This window comes from Bombus pascuorum, chromosome 6, assembly GCF_905332965.1.
Source record: "Bombus pascuorum chromosome 6, iyBomPasc1.1, whole genome shotgun sequence".
NCBI lineage: Eukaryota > Metazoa > Arthropoda > Insecta > Hymenoptera > Apidae > Bombus > Bombus pascuorum.
In genome coordinates this window covers 12,742,419-12,758,161 of record NC_083493.1, presented here as the reverse complement: position 1 = coordinate 12,758,161, position 15,743 = coordinate 12,742,419, and the positions used below count along the sequence as shown (strand labels likewise).

General features: G+C 31.7%; 5 protein-coding genes and 1 long non-coding RNA gene across 12 annotated transcripts in view; 4 read left to right on the top strand and 2 right to left on the bottom strand.

Moving 5' to 3' along the window:
* Positions 1-21: 21 nt before the first annotated feature.
* Positions 22-2,698, top strand: LOC132908002 (nuclear pore complex protein Nup50). 3 transcript variants are annotated; one of them, XM_060961511.1, is made up of 5 exons: positions 22-153; positions 560-717; positions 803-1,794; positions 1,855-1,992; positions 2,094-2,698. In XM_060961511.1, the coding sequence occupies exons 2-5, from the start codon at positions 562-564 to the stop codon at positions 2,398-2,400; spliced, it is 1,593 nt and encodes a 530-aa protein (XP_060817494.1). In that variant the 5' UTR covers positions 22-153; positions 560-561; the 3' UTR covers positions 2,401-2,698. The 3 variants fall into 3 exon arrangements, with proteins under 3 accessions (XP_060817494.1, XP_060817496.1, XP_060817493.1); XM_060961513.1 differs by lacking the exon at positions 22-153 and adding an exon at positions 390-476; XM_060961510.1 differs by lacking the exon at positions 22-153 and having other exon boundaries at positions 550-717.
* A 507-nt stretch (positions 2,699-3,205) lies between these two features.
* Positions 3,206-7,284, bottom strand: LOC132908000 (protein lin-9 homolog). 3 transcript variants are annotated; one of them, XM_060961507.1, is made up of 8 exons: positions 7,182-7,284; positions 5,996-6,335; positions 5,619-5,924; positions 5,126-5,543; positions 4,700-5,049; positions 4,372-4,618; positions 4,098-4,300; positions 3,206-3,979 (listed from the first exon to the last, which is right to left on the bottom strand). In XM_060961507.1, exons 1-7 carry the CDS (start codon positions 7,198-7,200, stop codon positions 4,109-4,111), a joined length of 1,872 nt encoding a protein of 623 aa, XP_060817490.1. In that variant the 5' UTR covers positions 7,201-7,284; the 3' UTR covers positions 3,206-3,979; positions 4,098-4,108. The 3 variants fall into 3 exon arrangements, with proteins under 3 accessions (XP_060817490.1, XP_060817489.1, XP_060817491.1); XM_060961506.1 differs by having other exon boundaries at positions 3,206-4,300; XM_060961508.1 differs by lacking the exon at positions 7,182-7,284 and adding an exon at positions 6,542-7,088 and having other exon boundaries at positions 3,206-4,300.
* Positions 7,285-7,798: 514 nt separating this feature from the next.
* Positions 7,799-9,576, top strand: LOC132908006 (uncharacterized). Its single transcript, XM_060961519.1, has 8 exons — positions 7,799-8,033; positions 8,121-8,224; positions 8,329-8,487; positions 8,544-8,611; positions 8,693-8,875; positions 8,945-9,078; positions 9,151-9,255; positions 9,343-9,576. Exons 1-8 carry the CDS (start codon positions 7,883-7,885, stop codon positions 9,519-9,521), a joined length of 1,083 nt encoding a protein of 360 aa, XP_060817502.1. The 5' UTR covers positions 7,799-7,882; the 3' UTR covers positions 9,522-9,576.
* A 101-nt stretch (positions 9,577-9,677) lies between these two features.
* LOC132908005 (uncharacterized) lies at positions 9,678-10,730 on the top strand. Its single transcript, XM_060961518.1, has 3 exons — positions 9,678-9,897; positions 10,137-10,304; positions 10,378-10,730. The coding sequence occupies exons 1-3, from the start codon at positions 9,828-9,830 to the stop codon at positions 10,578-10,580; spliced, it is 441 nt and encodes a 146-aa protein (XP_060817501.1). The 5' UTR covers positions 9,678-9,827; the 3' UTR covers positions 10,581-10,730.
* Positions 10,704-14,376, bottom strand: LOC132908004 (uncharacterized). Of its 3 annotated transcripts, none has more exons than XM_060961515.1 (5): positions 14,240-14,376; positions 11,880-11,997; positions 11,724-11,798; positions 11,419-11,583; positions 10,704-11,307 (listed from the first exon to the last, which is right to left on the bottom strand). In XM_060961515.1, exons 1-5 carry the CDS (start codon positions 14,246-14,248, stop codon positions 11,105-11,107), a joined length of 570 nt encoding a protein of 189 aa, XP_060817498.1. In that variant the 5' UTR covers positions 14,249-14,376; the 3' UTR covers positions 10,704-11,104. The 3 variants fall into 3 exon arrangements, with proteins under 3 accessions (XP_060817498.1, XP_060817499.1, XP_060817500.1); XM_060961516.1 differs by lacking the exon at positions 14,240-14,376 and adding an exon at positions 13,360-13,491; XM_060961517.1 differs by lacking the exon at positions 14,240-14,376 and adding an exon at positions 12,394-12,523.
* LOC132908007 (uncharacterized) overlaps positions 12,528-15,743 on the top strand; it is a 41,668-nt gene continuing 38,452 nt past the window's right edge. Inside the window, exons 1-3 of the long non-coding RNA XR_009658288.1 lie at positions 12,528-12,779; positions 12,836-13,215; positions 13,370-14,854. This is a non-coding gene — a long non-coding RNA (uncharacterized LOC132908007). The remainder of the gene's footprint in view (positions 12,780-12,835; positions 13,216-13,369; positions 14,855-15,743) is intronic.

Genomic DNA, 15,743 nt, shown 5'->3' with positions numbered 1-15,743 from the left:
GAGATTGAAAAAATGCGCATGCGCAAACTTGAAAATTGTGTTTAGTTTAGTGTTAAACTCCGTTCGACTTCTTATGTACGTTAAGTGCGTACTGCAATACAAGTATAGTAAACTGATTTCAATTAAACTTTTTATAGATATACATTTATTTTGGTAAATAATATGATATAATTTAGTTTATTTTTCAGTTATATTAAAAAGTTGATATCTTCTATTTTGGCAGTTTGTGAGGTTATATTGCAAGTTTTCTTTCATATATTTAAAAATAAACATGTGATTTTCCTTAAAATTAATCGTATTATGATTATTTAATATAACATTAGTAATGAATCGTTCAATTTTTTGTACTTCCAACTCCTATAGAATTATTTGCTGTAAGAACATATAATATACAGAACTTTTTTTGTCAATTTGTAAAATAAATAATCTTAATATCTATTAAATGCATATTAATTTTTACATCATTAGTTAGAGAGGTTAATTTTGTTATTTGATTTTACATAAGAAAAAAGGATATAAGCAAGGCAGCGCTGAGTATATTTGTAAAATATGTTTATAGAAATGGCTGGTAAGAGGGCTGCGTCTACGGACCTGAATCACGACAATTGGGATGATGAAGAAAAAGCCGAAGAAGCAGGAACATTTATGAAAGCTTCTGATGATGTATTGGAAAAACGTGTTGTTAAAAAAGCTAAGAGACGTTTACAAAATTCAGAAGTAAATAATTCCGACATTTCCTTATTTTTTACCTCACAATATGTGTATATATATGTGTTTATATTTCTTTCACAATATTTTTCAGGATGGTACCAGAAGTGTATTTGGTACGTTTACAGGTTTTAAAACAAAAACCTCAACTAGTGCTTCACCCTTTAGCTTTTTAGCTAATAATAATACTAATATTAGTGCTAATGATACGGCTTCTAAGACAGTTACGAATCTAAACAAGTCTTCAAACAATGAAACTCCAAAAACTAATGAAAATGGAACTAATAAGAGGGAAAATACAGAAATACAAACTTCGTCAACTATGTTCACTAGTAAAAATAGTACTTCTGATCAGGAAGAACAAAATATATTTAAAAAATCCACTGACTATTTTGCTAAATTAAAAGGGTTAAATGAAAGTGTGGCACAATGGATTAAAACTCATGTTGATGCAAATCCATTTTGTATCTTAACTCCAATTTTTAAGGATTATGAAAGGTATCTTAAGGAAATTGAAGCAAAACATGGAAGTGAGATTGAAAAATCAACACAAGTACAGTCTAGTGATAATAAAGAAATTGCAAATACAGATAAAAATATTGAGAGTTCTCCATTTGGAAGAACACATGCAAAGTCATCATTAAAATCTGCCGAATGGAAACCTGAAAAATCAATTTTTGGCAATATTAATCCAGTTTCTAAATCTATATTTAATAAATCAGAACATACTGTAAATACTGGTAAACCTATTTTTGGTACAGATCAGAACTCAAACTCGCCAAAATCTGTTTTTGATAGTATTGATCAAAAATCGCCAAAATCTGTTTTTGATAGTATTGATCAAAAATATGGTAGCAAAAGCATATTTGGAAATACAAGTTCTGAAAAAAATCCATTTTTGAGTAAGCCACCTACTGCATCTGATAAATCAGAAGAGCAAGAAACAAAATCAGATTCAAAACCTACTACTACTATTGTTACTAATACCACTATTACTAGTTCTTTTGCTACAACAAATACAACTACCTTTTGTTTTGGTCAAAGTTCTGCTACGAGTAATACATCAACTGGATTTAGTTTTGGAAGGTAATTTATTTAAAATTTTCAGTATAATGAAAATATTTTAATAATATTCTAACTTTGCAGCACCAAACCATTTACATTTGGAGCTCAAGTAGTACAGCCACAAGAACCTGAGGATGAAGGAAAAGACGATGAAAACGAAGAACCACCAAAAGCAGATTTTAAACCGGTAACAGAAGAAGGTGCCATATATGAACAAAGGTACATTCAACATTTTTTAGCAACCATAAAGAAAGCAGGACATGTATTAATTTAAGATTAAAACTTGAATGTGATGCAATGTATTATTACAATTTTTACAGGTGTAAAGTTTTTGTTAAAAAAGATGGCAATTTTACTGATCGAGGTATAGGAACACTATTCTTAAAACCAACTCCAAATGAAAAAACACAATTATTAGTACGTGCACAAACATCTTTGGGAAATTTATTGCTCAATACTTTATTAACTGAAAGTATTCCAACAAAACGTATGAACAAAAATACAATAATGTTAGTTTGTTTACCAATGCCTGAATCTACACCACCTCCAGTACCAGTATTACTGAGAGTAAAAACAGATGAAGATGCTGATGTATTATTGGAAACACTCAATAAACATAAAAAATAAGAAAAAAAATAGCAATTATAAATAATGACATATTATTGAAAAAGAAATATAGTAAAATCATGTTAAATACTATAATTGATGAATTTTTGAAAATTAAAATACACCTTCACGCTACACCTATTCATTGTAATACTTTTACCTGACTTGATATAGTCTGTAATGTAAAATAGAACTAGTATAAATCATACATATTTTTTATTGTACGAAAGGTACGTTATGGTATCAGTAACATACATAATATAAGTAATATAATATGTATATGAAGCAAATAAATATAAGACTTAGAATATTTGAAGTTTATATACGTTATTTACTACTTTTATTGCAAGTACTTAGAACAAAAACAAGTACGAATAATTAGCTAAATGTATACATATCCAAATTTATTTTTTCTCTGCATTAGTATATGTTATAAATATAAATACCATAACTTATTTAAAGTAATTTTTTGTTATGTATATATACAGAATTGTATCTATGGAATATTATCTACATGCTTAATATAGGTTTCCTAATGTAAAATTATTTACATATGAAAAATTCATGTAAATAGAATCTAAAAGTGGTAAGTTCGTAACTTACATTTCTTGGCTTATTCTTGAATATAAAATATTTTATAGTTTCCACGTTTATAACTCAATGCAATGACTGTTTCATCATCTAACAAAATAATTTTTTTGTCGAAGATAAAAAGAAATATAAAAGGATTGCGATATTTTGGAACAAGAATTTATTTACAGATAATAAAAAAAAGTTTAAGGGATGTCCATATTTGAATTATTTATATTGGTATTGCATATGTATGTGCATCAAATTTATATTTACTTTATTAAAAATATATGCTTGAAAAATAAGTACAACATTCATATAAGTGTATTTATGACAACATAATATTTGGAATCAGATAAGCTTTAATAATTGATGTTCTTAATTCAATATATTGGTAACTATTTTAAAAGTAGGACCATTAAGTAGACTCACATATTATAAATAAGTTATTGCATATTATATTAAACATTTTACAATTTTTCAAAGTAAAACATTCGATATAAATAAAAAATTGGTAGCTAGTATAATAAAACAAATGTAAAAGATCCATATTTTATATCATTTATAGTATATTTACAATTGGTTATGCCATATTTGTGCATATACCTAATGTACAGTTATTGAAAATAATTTTTTAAAATACTAATGTATTAATTATATATTAATTTTTGGAATTATCTATAAGCAGAAAATATTAAACTCTTTTTTACAAAATAAAAAATTTGTTTCATTCCTACTGTGATGATGTAATGTTATAAATTTCTATATAAAGTTAATGAAAGCTGCCACTGCAAAATGCACGCTTTATTTACAATAGCCATATTAGTTTATTTTTTATTTAATAATTCATAGATATTTAATTAATTATTGCAAAGTTGTATTGTAAAAATCGCAAAGTTGACATGTAAATCTTTTAAACGTGAACATTTTTAAATGTTTAATGCAATTAACAGCACAGCACATTATCCTAAACTCATTCCTAGAATGTTTGTATCCTAATAAGATAGGTGCTCTTTAATGATGATATGCCCTATACAAAAAAGATAATAAAATAAAATTGGACTTTTTCATATAAAATATCGTAATATTATAGTTGATATCTGTTCTGATAGTATTGTACATTTTTTTGTAAGTATTAATGGAAATACTTTCATATTTGCTAAGCTCTTTGGGCCATAAATGGCGTTAAAGCACCTCTTTGTCCCAAGCCTAATTGTATATGTTGCATGTGTATTTCAACACAATTTTGAAAAACTTGTTGATTTTGTGGACTTAATTTTGCACGTATCTGCTCCATTGTGCCTTGTAGCACTTTTAATTCATATGCATTACGATCTGAATCAGATAAACTCTAAAACGTAAAGAAGATTGTATAACAATAAAACAGTATGTATTCGCACTAAGGATAATGTTTCAAATTACCTTTACTTGAAGCATAAGAGCTGTTAAATCTGTTACTAATTGAGACATTTTTCCGGGTTCCCTGTCATTAACACTATTATGTCTTGCAATCATATCTGCAGCTTCCTGTCTACATTTTTCACGCAGATGAGAAGGAGCTAACATAGCTGCAACACTAGGTTCCGGAGCCATTTCTTGACAAAGTTCTTGAACGTCATTAAGAAAATCTTGCAAAGCGGTATTCATTTTTTCCAATTCAACAACAATACTAAAATTATAAATATCAATAAAGAAAGAAAACAGTTTTTCATCAAATATAACATATGAGATTAATATAATAACCGCTTACCCTGCGTATTTTCTTTCAAAGTCTGGTGGTAATGGTTCTCCAAACGAACGTCTTTTTTCTGCCTCGCTGTTCATCTCTTTTAATTTTTTTATTTTAACCTTCTTAGCAGCTAATATTTTATTTACTTTAACCATAAATTCCAATAATTTTAAAGGATAACCATTCATTGTTCCACCAATATGAGATTTCTTTGGTAAAGATACAGAAGCATTCGATATTAAAGGATCGCTGTTTAAACGCGGTGACATTAATTTCATGGCATATGGTGGAGATGGTACATATTGTACATGTCGTGGTCTAAACTTCTGTGCAAATGAGGCTACACTTATCGTTTCCGGTGGTTCATTTGACTGTAAATAATAAATAAATACATAATAATATAAGATTACAATGTGCTTTTTTGCTCCAAAACAGATATACACATACCAGTACTTCATAATCTGGAACACTATGCGTTCCAAGTCCGGCGCGTTCAAATGTAATTCTGTAAGTATTATTACTAGTATCCACAGCATCAATACTTCCAGTGAATAAACCATCTTGCGGTTTTCTCAGTCTTGCTGTAACTTTGGTTCCTATTACCAATTGTAATGGTATTTCTGGTGGTAAATCTTTGAAACTATTAATATCAGCAGCCTTTCGTTGTTGCAACATTCGAATTTTTTGTCTCTTTCTTTCTAATTCACGTCTTTCTTCCTCAAAAAACGACTGTGAACATCTCCGTGGTTTACCCATCATTCTCCTTATCTTGCACCATTCAACTCGTGTTAATTTCCGAGTTTTTAATTGTGGAAACGATTCTTTTAAACAAATCATAAAATCATTGTCTCCCTCAAAAAGAGTCCTGCATAAAAGAATATTTCAACTGTACTACATTAAATTATACATGTATGTGAATATCTTTCTTTTTCATACATACTTATCAATGTTACTATAAAACCACTCATAGCAAACCCATTTGTGTGCTTTTGGTAATTTCAATAAATTTCTTAACCTCATACCAATCTTTTGTCCAATTTTACGATCCGGAGATGAAGGTGGCATTGGTTTATCAGGTTCTTTCTCTTGTTTAATTGGAGTCATTGTAGATGATACAGGTTGACTTAATATATTATTATTTTTTCTGGGCTCATTGGTTATTCTATTTTGTTTTTTTGCAGGAGATGGACGAGATACTTTTTTAGGAGAATGTTTCGTATCTGGATGTGACGGATCCTTCTTAATTCTAAAAAATAGGTGATATTAATTAATATATACATCATATTAATAAACATATTCACAATGTTAAATATTTACCTATGATGAGGATGATTAACTAATATATCATCATAAAATAATTTGTTTTTCTTTCTAATCCTTGCTGGCATTCCCCTTCGATTTAAAACTTGAACTGGTTGGCTAGGAGGATTTGGTTTTGGAGGAGGTTGGCTACCTACTCTTTGTAAACCTAAAGCTGCAGGACCAAGTTCAGGGATTGGATCAGATTCTTCAGTGTCCATATGGGAGTCTGTTGAATTATTTGAAATTTGCTGATCATCCATATCCATGGTATCATCATCGATCACTTCACTTTTGATCTCATCAATTGATGGATATCCTCCATTCTTTATAGATAGTAGCGTTTCAGCAGATTCACCTAAGATAAAATAATTATTTATACATAAGAAAAGAATATTTGCATAAAATACAACAATAATAATTTTGGTTTTACTTCCTTTAGATCAAGATCTACCTTTCACGATTAAAAAGCAACAAATCTGTCAAGTCCATTTATAATAACTATTTAAATATGCAAAGATATAATCAATCATCATTATAAAAACTATTTTTTAATGCACTTACATTTTATGTTATTTTCAAAGAGTCTGTAAATTATATTTTATAATATTTTACATATAACTCTTTGAAGATTCATAACTTATAAAAAAATTGATGCATAAAACTATCACTAATATTAGATATAATTCATAATAGACTATTCATTTATAAATATAAAATATATTTTTCTTTGTCTTTTTCTAAATCTGCTAATAAAAATTATTTAAAATGAGAGTTTAGTAAGAACGGGGAAAATCATTCTGCTTTTAACTATCGACATAACCAAACTTGTACGTAGTTTGGTAAACAGTATGTATAGTTATTGCATTATAACTAAAGTCATAGAATAAGCGATATTACAAAAACCGCAAAATATATTGTCAAGTATTTGTCTCTGTAGTATTGTTTAGTAAATGAAATCTTAAACGGTAAAAATCTTCATTGTCCCGCTTGAATTGTGTATTGGTCATTTTTGAAATTTTAAACCAGATCTTTCTGAGCGCAATTAAAACACTAACTCTAAAATCATCAACGTATTACAGAAAGATCTTGTACATTAATAATATCAATTTTGAAACATTTCTTAGACTTGTGTAACTACTTTTTGTTTTTAATTAATCCTTGTTATATTAATTTTATCAAGAATAAGTTAACTTTAACTTACTTTCAATCATCTCCGCCATGTTGCTATCAATGATGCATCATGGGTATGTGTTTTCATCGAGTTCGTCCGTTTCGCGGTGAATTTCGTTACTGGTTCTTTTCCATCGTTCCAAATGCTGTGATTGGTCAGCGAGCACCTTCGAATACTGAAATAAATCTTGCGGAACCTTTTAAATGTACACTAAATTAATGAAATTTAAAAGATTCGATATTATGTAAAATCAGTCGAACAAACGAAATTATTTATATCTATATATACCTGTATAACATTATTTATAGGATATCTAATTTATTTAAGTAATGTATACTCTGAATTTAGTAGTTTTATTTTAACATTAATGCTAACTTAATATGATACAAATAAACTTTTTTTGGTTATTAATAATTTCATCAGTTAGTTCGGATAATATTGTTTCAATTGATCAATCCGTGGCACCTACGAAATATTGTAGAAATAAGGAAAGATTAGTAACGTCAGAAGAGAACGATGAATATTTACTTATAAGCGCTGAGGTCGATACAATTGTTGTGATGGAATGTCGATTTTGGTATAAAATACTATTTCACTAACCGAGAAAAACGAAAGTTTTTGTTATCATATTCGTTTTATAAGATAGCAATGACAAGGAAGAGAGGCAATCAAAAATTTGGTACCATCAAGATCGATATAGAGAGACTCCTGAAAAAGAAATTCAATTAGGAATGGACAACAACGCGTCGTTCAATAGAATTTACACTACTCCAGATCTTTCTTTAGTAATTAAAGACATTGCAGTAACAGACGCTGGTATTTACTTATGCCATGGTGAGGAAGGACAGGAGATGGAGAATAAATTCAACTATAGAATCGAACGTAATCAAAATCTCACTGAATTTATCAACTATCTAGATAGAATTAATATCTAGGTATAATTAATTTGACAAACTTATTTGATGATAGCAATTTTCAAAGAACATGGAGTCTCGTATAAAGAACAAGGCAACATAACTGATTGGGAGAAATATCGTGAAATATATTTGGCATCAGTTACCACACGATTTGCCGTGAGATCATCATTAATTCTACTATTCTACTCGATATTAAATGCGAAATATTTATCAAATGTTCACACTCTTCGTGTTTATATATTAAGCGCAACTTGCATTAGGTTTCACAAATGTCTGAGTTGGCTCAAATTCGAGAGGTTGGAATACTGCTTCAAGTCATTTCGGAATGGGCACCGTGGGGTCCATGCGAACATTGTATACGTAATCGAGGATATAAGACGAGCGTTGGAAATTGTCAATTAAAACGACAAATAAATGCGGTAAGAAAAACGAATTATAAGGCTGGAGACGATGACTTACCACATTATTATTACAGACTATTGCCAACAAGAGCGATTCGTCCATAGTTAAGTTTTTTCGAAGATCTCCTTCATTACCCTGCAAGTAAGCAAACTTGTTTTTTTATATAGAAAAGATAAATTTGAAATATAAACAAATATTTATTCATAATATCACGGGTTTAAGAGCAATTTTACTCGAAGAAGAATTTCCTGCTGTTAGTAGTGCGGTGCGTCATTTGCCGATATTTATTTTAAAGGAAACATGCAAAAAATGTTCACGCGTGAAAAGAGTAAAAGGTCGCAGATTCAAGTACATTAAACGATTCGTACTAGCAGAAGGAGCTTATCTTACGATCGTTTGTCCCGAGTAATTTAATGTTTGAGCGAAATTGACAAAGTACTGTTTGTAACGAAATTCAAAATTCAAACATCGTAGATCAACTATGGATACGCAAGTATCGTGGAAGAAGGATTCGATTACATTGGAAAGGGGTGTCCGACGATCCTTTCGCAAATTGGATCCAGAAGCTCGCGTGATAGTAGACGCCTTTGGAACGCTTTATCTGATAGGTACTTCAAGTAGAGATAAATTACACATCGTACTTTATGGTGTTTCACATTTTTCCATCTACATACTATCAGATGTTTCCACTCACGAAGAGGGAAACTACACGTGCTACATCGATAACGTTAACATGATGCAAGTAAAAGTTATTGTTATACCTAAGGCAAGATTAGTAACCCAAGGTAAAATTAAAACTAAATTCTTCAGTCAGTTATAATGCTTATGTAAAACATTGGACGTTTAATTACAATATCTTCTACTTTTTGTAGAATTTCTACGTCATCTGGGATATCTAGGCTTCTTATCTCTACTTTGCTCGTTTTGTTATTGTAGTGGTCTGGTTTATACATATAGACGAAGAGATAAATTCGATACAGTTGTTCCAAAGAAAGATACAATTGAAAAAGAAGAAGAAGAAGGAGAAGAAGAAACACCGTTTATGTATTAAGGTTCATGATTCACGAAGTGACTAATAACAGATAATTGATAAGAATTGTGCGAGCTGTTTACCGACCGAGTTATTATTCTTCGAACGATTTCTCCTATGGGAGCTTCTTAACAGACGATGACCTTACAGGTAACCAAGTGAAAGGAGGCAGTGGAAGGGACAACTGCATGGAATACGTGTCTGTTTCTCGTAGTCACAGTTTAGTTTCAAAATGGCTGAGTTTGGTCGTTCCTGTTTCCTTATGTCAATTCACGAGTGAGAAATTCAATTAAAAGGAAACGTATTTGTAAACATATTCGCGATAGGATGAAGTTAAGGACAGAGGTTTTCGTACTCTCCGTCATTCTTTGTCTGGTTCTGTTTCAAGGCGCAACCGGTGAGTTTCATGCACAACACATGTCGTATCTATATGTACATACATAGTGGACAATGTCATACTTTCACCGCATACCGAAATAGCTCATCCTTTCCTTGAAGTATGGTGTTTCTTTTTTTTCCTTAATTGAAAACGTATTTATTCATGATTCTCGAAAGCGATTCCAAAGAAACGATCTCGTTAACGTTTGCGGATTCTGTACGAAAGTAAAAGTGTTATTTATAAGTGCTCCATTTTAGGACTTCTGCGAAGATGTGTGAATTGTAGATCAAGAGGAGATCTAGGATCCTGTAAGGATCCTTTCACTATGAACTCGACGGCAATTGAAATGGAAAAAGGTGTCGACACTGTTCCTTGCGCATCTGGTTGGTGCGGCAAAATAATTGAACGACACGGTTTAAATAACGGTAAACATTCGATGGATACACATTTAGATATACATATTGAGAATTGTTTTATAAGGAATATTGTATCGTATAGAGTATGGTACCGCCACGCAAAGGCTTTGTTTCCAACGTGGACCTGACGATGGTGAGGAACGATGCGCGTTTACCGTGTGGAATTACAAAAAGGTGTATATGTGCCTTTGTTTCGGGGATCTATGCAATGGAACAACGAAATCAAGCATCTCCAATGGTTTGATTCTGATAACGCTTTCCGTTTTACTACGATGGTTCATTTGAATTTGAATCGAATGTATATTATTGTATAAAATGTTCCTTGTATTTGTACATGTCGTGATATCGTCAATTTGCAAGTATAGCCAGTATAGATTTGTTATTAAGCTTAAATGAGCGAGAAATATGTAAAAATATACTCTAATTTTATTTATAGCTTCGTATTTTATGTATTATAATCATAAGAAACCGAGGTATACATATTTTATATAACAAATTTCTGTGAAACGTTGTACGGTGATTAGCATAATGTTTTATTGTAATTAATAGCGGTCACGATCATTTGTGTACATTACAATTGCAAGACTGTTGAGTGCGGACTGCGTAAAAAGACAAAATGTAATTATTTTTATGTCGAAGAATTTCAAAATAGGAAACAAAGAAGTTGGTGTTTTCGAATTATACTAAATAAAGATGGAACACACTTTCTGCTTGATATTAAAAAACCTTATCTTTTTCTTTTACTAACATGCGACGTCCGTTAGTCAATTCATAAATAAATAACATTACTGTTAATAAATTCCTCTACATTAAGCTTTTCTAGAGAATGGCGAGCTAGGCCTCAAACTTCTCAATATGTGACCATGAAGGCCGTTTCGCCTCCTTTCTTCTTGATTTTTCAGCAGTGCTCTTTCATGTGGAATATCATCGTAAAATAATTCGCCCTGGCTATAAAGATATTTTACAGCGAGCATTGCTTCCTCACCGGTCAATAGATACGGGTCGTGGTATTCTGAAATATCATTAAAACTAAAACGAATGTCTCTCACTTTATTTTTAAAAGCAAACCAATATATCCTTGAATTCTTCTAGTGTATTCTTGCGTGTCAAATGTATTGCTCACCAAGCCCATTGGAAAAGTCAGGTGTCATATGCCTCGATTCTCGCGAACTGTAACCAAGATCATTGATATCCACTGGTGGAATGAAAACGCCTACCGGCCACAAAGATTCTGCATTTTCCGGTTTTATATATGGTGCAACGTTACCTTTATTGTGTAACCGTTGTCCTGTGAGAACATGCATAATTTATTATAGTATATATCATATTATAAATTAATATTAGATCCTAATTAACGAATATATTCACATGGTTAAATTATTGGGTTACGTATTATACTCTTATACTTATCAGAGTGGAATATCGTACCAAATTCTGTAGGGTTTCCTGTTGTGCTTCTTCTGCCAATAGAGACGTAAGACGTCTGATCTATCGTCCGATCCCCTGACAGATAGGAATTAATGTTGTTTTGTGATAATGCAAGATTTTTAACGATATAGTACGTAATTACATTTATGAACTAACCATCTGTCGTAATACCGTGCTCATAAATGTGCGGAGGAGAAATAAATTTCACGTGCACTTTTGAGAGCGGCAAAGCTCTGGTTGCTGCAACAGCAACTAAGAAGACCACCACTTTCATCTGTAATTAAAATTCTCGGATATTCATGTGTTTACCACGAATTTCTCTTGTTGGAATCTAAATTTAAAACGTATTCGAAATTAATTCCTTGTTTTTTTGCCGCAGAGTAGCAGACATCGTTATATGTATATATGTATATATATTTTGAAGGACCCTATTTTACTTTTACTAGTAAACTCGTTCTTCCTATAATAATAATATAAAAGTAGGTCAAGGTATTTGTGGCAAATATTTCTACGCTCTACCAACCCGGATGACCGAAAGAACGAAATGTAAATGTTAAACCGCATTTACGAAACGATGACGCCATCGGTGGGCCCTGCTGAGAGTGAAACAGACAGAACTATGAACTCGCAGGTTCTCCAGTGGTTTCTCTGACAAAAATTAATTGTATACCTAGTCACAGTGCTTCCTAATATAGCTAGATAATCTGATGCTTGTAAACGATAATCACAGCCCGTGGATGACATGTTCGAACATATCTTATTACGGATATGTACAAGATAAGGACGTAAGTAGAGTCTCCGCGGTAGTGATTTGTTTGCAGTCTTGTGTCGTATATCATCGTTATTATGATATATATCATCGAGTAGTGTTAGGCAAACTACTAGACGCGTGGATCGAATGTTGCGGGACTGACTATCATGCGAACCAATGTCCACTGAAATAAACAATTATCCTTCGACACGAATGCTTCATACATCAAACGAGTTTAAAAGAGAATCTGAAAGCGACCATAGAAGCAACATCCTCGACGCGTATCATAATTTGTACGTGTATATGTGTGTATGTGTTTCTTTATATTCGCGTGCTTGTGTTTACCTGTGTGTGTTTGCAGATGTACGCAATAGATGACTGTGAATTGGTTCGCTCATACATGACTCGTACACAGCGCGTCTTGCAAGGGATTACATAGATATCTATTCGCGATTTCGTCACTCTGTTGTACATTCGAATGCGAACGTTCGTAGAAAGTAAACGTCCAAATAGTGTTCATATTTTAAGTGAAACGCTGCTCCATTTCTGCTTTTTATGTCTTATTATAGAAGATCCAATTTATAGGGCTATTTTCTTCTTTCACGAAACGGTTATTCAACGATATTGGCTAACTTGCATATCTATAGCTTTCATCGAGCTTGGTGGTTCGCGAATCAGCGCAACGAATTGTGTCATTGCTTTGGCAAGCGCATCGTCAACAAGTAATTGAAAATCATACTGGTATGTAATATTTACTTTCTATTAATGGAATGTTATTGGTTAACAAGATTTATTAAGAAAAATCCAGAAACACGTATATTATTCCTATTCTGATGTAATACGTAACTATATCGCGATTGAAACTAGATCGTACATTTTCATTACCTTCGCATAGAACGAGTGCACTTGTGCTTGACAAGAGCCTTATTCCGCCAAGATAGTAGCAGTTAAAGACATTCGTGTGTTCGACGATGCGTGTCAAACCACCCTTTCGCCTTCCTTCCCGCTCACCTTCACTCGCGAAGTAGAAGTGGCTCCTATTAATTCTGCGCCCATTGTAAGGCAGTGAAACGAAATGCAATAGCTACGATGGAAAATTTTTCACCGCCGATACAAACACTTGTACGCACTGGATGTAATATTTTTTATAGAAATCTTTAATTGCGAAATACTACATATATGTGCTTCCAATGACTCTCCAAAGAAAGAGATACAAACGTAAGAAATAGAAAACGTGAGAGAAAAGAATGAGAAAATGGAAACGAATGTTTTTGTAGAATGATGTACATAGAAAGAATGGTTTATCGCCAAGTATTCGCTTTTAGAAAGTACCTGTTACATACAAACACGTAAAGTATTACACATTAGATAATTGCGATGATTGATCGAGTCACGCGAAAGAAAGTGATTAACATTAATCAAGACAATCTTAATGTGTATCTATGTTGTGTCAGTCATATAAAAACATTAATTACTTTAATCAACAATCAGTGTTTCATCAATTAATCCAGTCAAGTGTTACGTCCAATTAAATGTAGAAGCAATGAACAATGGAAACCCGGAACCTTCGCTTTACTGTATGAAAACATCTACCACTGGTGCGCATATACCGCTCTCTGGCACGATTTTATTTATACTTTTAATTGCAATAATCAAGTTTCGTAGAATTTCGTGATAAAATTTCTACACAGGATCATGTTATAAATATGCATAAAAAATCGAAAAAGTATCTGAATAATAAATTGGTAGTCGTTGTAACACTCACCATCGACATTGTGAATAACACTTGCAAAATATCGACCTCTGACGTTCAGTTTCGTTTCGCTTGTTGAGTTGCTTACACACTGGTGAACACCCGCGTGAAAACGTAATTCCGAAACGATTTGTCTAGTGTCTTCTAAACACGACCAGGAACTGTTCTAGTTTAAATGTCTCGGGAGAATGTCGCGCGTGGTTCCAGCATCCCCCTTCTTGTTACGTACCCCACCTGACCAGAAACCCAGTTGCGAAGGTTCGTAAGGACTCGCACGGCGATACGGTAGAACTTTCATTTCGGTGAACGCGATGCAACCATCCTTTATACGTTTTGAAGGTGCCGCGCGCAAGGATGACCAATGTATGCGCTTCATTGTATGCGCAAGAGTGCGTTCCTTCGGCGCGTTATACGCGGTTGCGTCACTGCTACTACGAAATTGTCAAAAAATGAAGAAATTTGATCTTTTAACGGCGGACTGTTGTTACATATAAGGCGTATCTGTGAACGTATCAATGTGATTCTTTCAACTGAAATCATAAATTTGCAACTACTTGGACTTTTTATTATATGTCATCGAATGATATATTGGCGTTTACGAAGTTCGAAATCATATCTAAAAAATGCGTAAGTTTTTAATACTCTATTACACGTATAATTACATGAATTTGAAATGATTTAGTCTGTTAATAGTTATACGCTTTAGTCAGTGATTTTTTAAATTTCGTTATGAAAAAGGTATGATGTCTAGATTTTGCGTTTTAAATAATTAAAGTACTTTCTAAGATTTCATGTTTATAGGGCCATGTATATCATGTATATCAATCTTCTATCGTATCTAAGTTTTTATAATATTGAGTTAATACGTAAAAATAAATAATTAGGATTATTTGAAAACAAAATTACATTGCATCCTCTCATTTGCTAAATTCGCGCTATTTTTATGTTTTGATATCATGGCGGTATAGCACGCACTATGTAAGAATAATAAGTGTAATAGTAATAACTCTATCAGCACAGTAATAAAACTATCTTTATTTATTTTTTTATATGTCTGTTACATAATTGTAATTATTATGCGATATTTTGACTTACTTTGAACAATCATATTGAAATTTGCGCCAAAGAGACATAACCTTAATACTGTGTACCATTTATTGTTCAATCAAAACTCTGTTTGGATGTTTATAAGATAGAACATGACATGTTTCAAAAGTTCTATCTTCTTATATTAAATGGTGTATGATGTGTTATTTAAAACTTTATAGAATTGTAAATAACGAAAAGTACAAGATAATATAACTGTAAAATATGTGTGAAATTTACATGGTTTGAGTAGGTTAGATTTCTGTATAGATATATTACATTTCACTTTTTATTAGAAGGGATGTTTGCAATTACAGTAAATTGTAATAAACTTGCTTTATTAGTATATCGTTAACATAGCTTTATTAGTATTTAAGAAAGTACAGAGAATGGTTTTTCTATCTCAATTTTATGGAACTTTTGTGAAACA

What these genes read in the sequence shown, in the direction of transcription:
- LOC132908004 (XM_060961515.1), bottom strand. An exon ending in GCACGGTATTACGACAGATG is followed by an intron (nt 11,799 to 11,879) that starts GTTAGTTCATAA and finishes CCTATCTGTCAG; the next exon opens with GGGATCGGACGATAGATCAG. An exon ending in AGGAAACCCTACAGAATTTG is followed by an intron (nt 11,584 to 11,723) that starts GTACGATATTCC and finishes ATGTTCTCACAG; the next exon opens with GACAACGGTTACACAATAAA.
- LOC132908005 (XM_060961518.1), top strand. Translation starts at nt 9,828, where the DNA reads ATGAAGTTAAGGACAGAGGTTTTCGTACTCTCCGTCATTCTTTGTCTG. An exon ending in TCTGTTTCAAGGCGCAACCG is followed by an intron (nt 9,898 to 10,136) that starts GTGAGTTTCATG and finishes GCTCCATTTTAG; the next exon opens with GACTTCTGCGAAGATGTGTG. An exon ending in ACGACACGGTTTAAATAACG is followed by an intron (nt 10,305 to 10,377) that starts GTAAACATTCGA and finishes TGTATCGTATAG; the next exon opens with AGTATGGTACCGCCACGCAA.
- LOC132908006 (XM_060961519.1), top strand. Translation starts at nt 7,883, where the DNA reads ATGGACAACAACGCGTCGTTCAATAGAATTTACACTACTCCAGATCTT. An exon ending in CTTACGATCGTTTGTCCCGA is followed by an intron (nt 8,876 to 8,944) that starts GTAATTTAATGT and finishes CAAACATCGTAG; the next exon opens with ATCAACTATGGATACGCAAG. An exon ending in TGGAACGCTTTATCTGATAG is followed by an intron (nt 9,079 to 9,150) that starts GTACTTCAAGTA and finishes ACATACTATCAG; the next exon opens with ATGTTTCCACTCACGAAGAG.
- LOC132908000 (XM_060961506.1), bottom strand. An exon ending in TTCCAGATTATGAAGTACTG is followed by an intron (nt 5,050 to 5,125) that starts GTATGTGTATAT and finishes TATTATTTACAG; the next exon opens with TCAAATGAACCACCGGAAAC. An exon ending in CTCTTATGCTTCAAGTAAAG is followed by an intron (nt 4,301 to 4,371) that starts GTAATTTGAAAC and finishes TTTACGTTTTAG; the next exon opens with AGTTTATCTGATTCAGATCG.
- LOC132908002 (XM_060961510.1), top strand. Translation starts at nt 550, where the DNA reads ATGTTTATAGAAATGGCTGGTAAGAGGGCTGCGTCTACGGACCTGAAT. An exon ending in GACGTTTACAAAATTCAGAA is followed by an intron (nt 718 to 802) that starts GTAAATAATTCC and finishes AATATTTTTCAG; the next exon opens with GATGGTACCAGAAGTGTATT. An exon ending in ACTGGATTTAGTTTTGGAAG is followed by an intron (nt 1,795 to 1,854) that starts GTAATTTATTTA and finishes CTAACTTTGCAG; the next exon opens with CACCAAACCATTTACATTTG.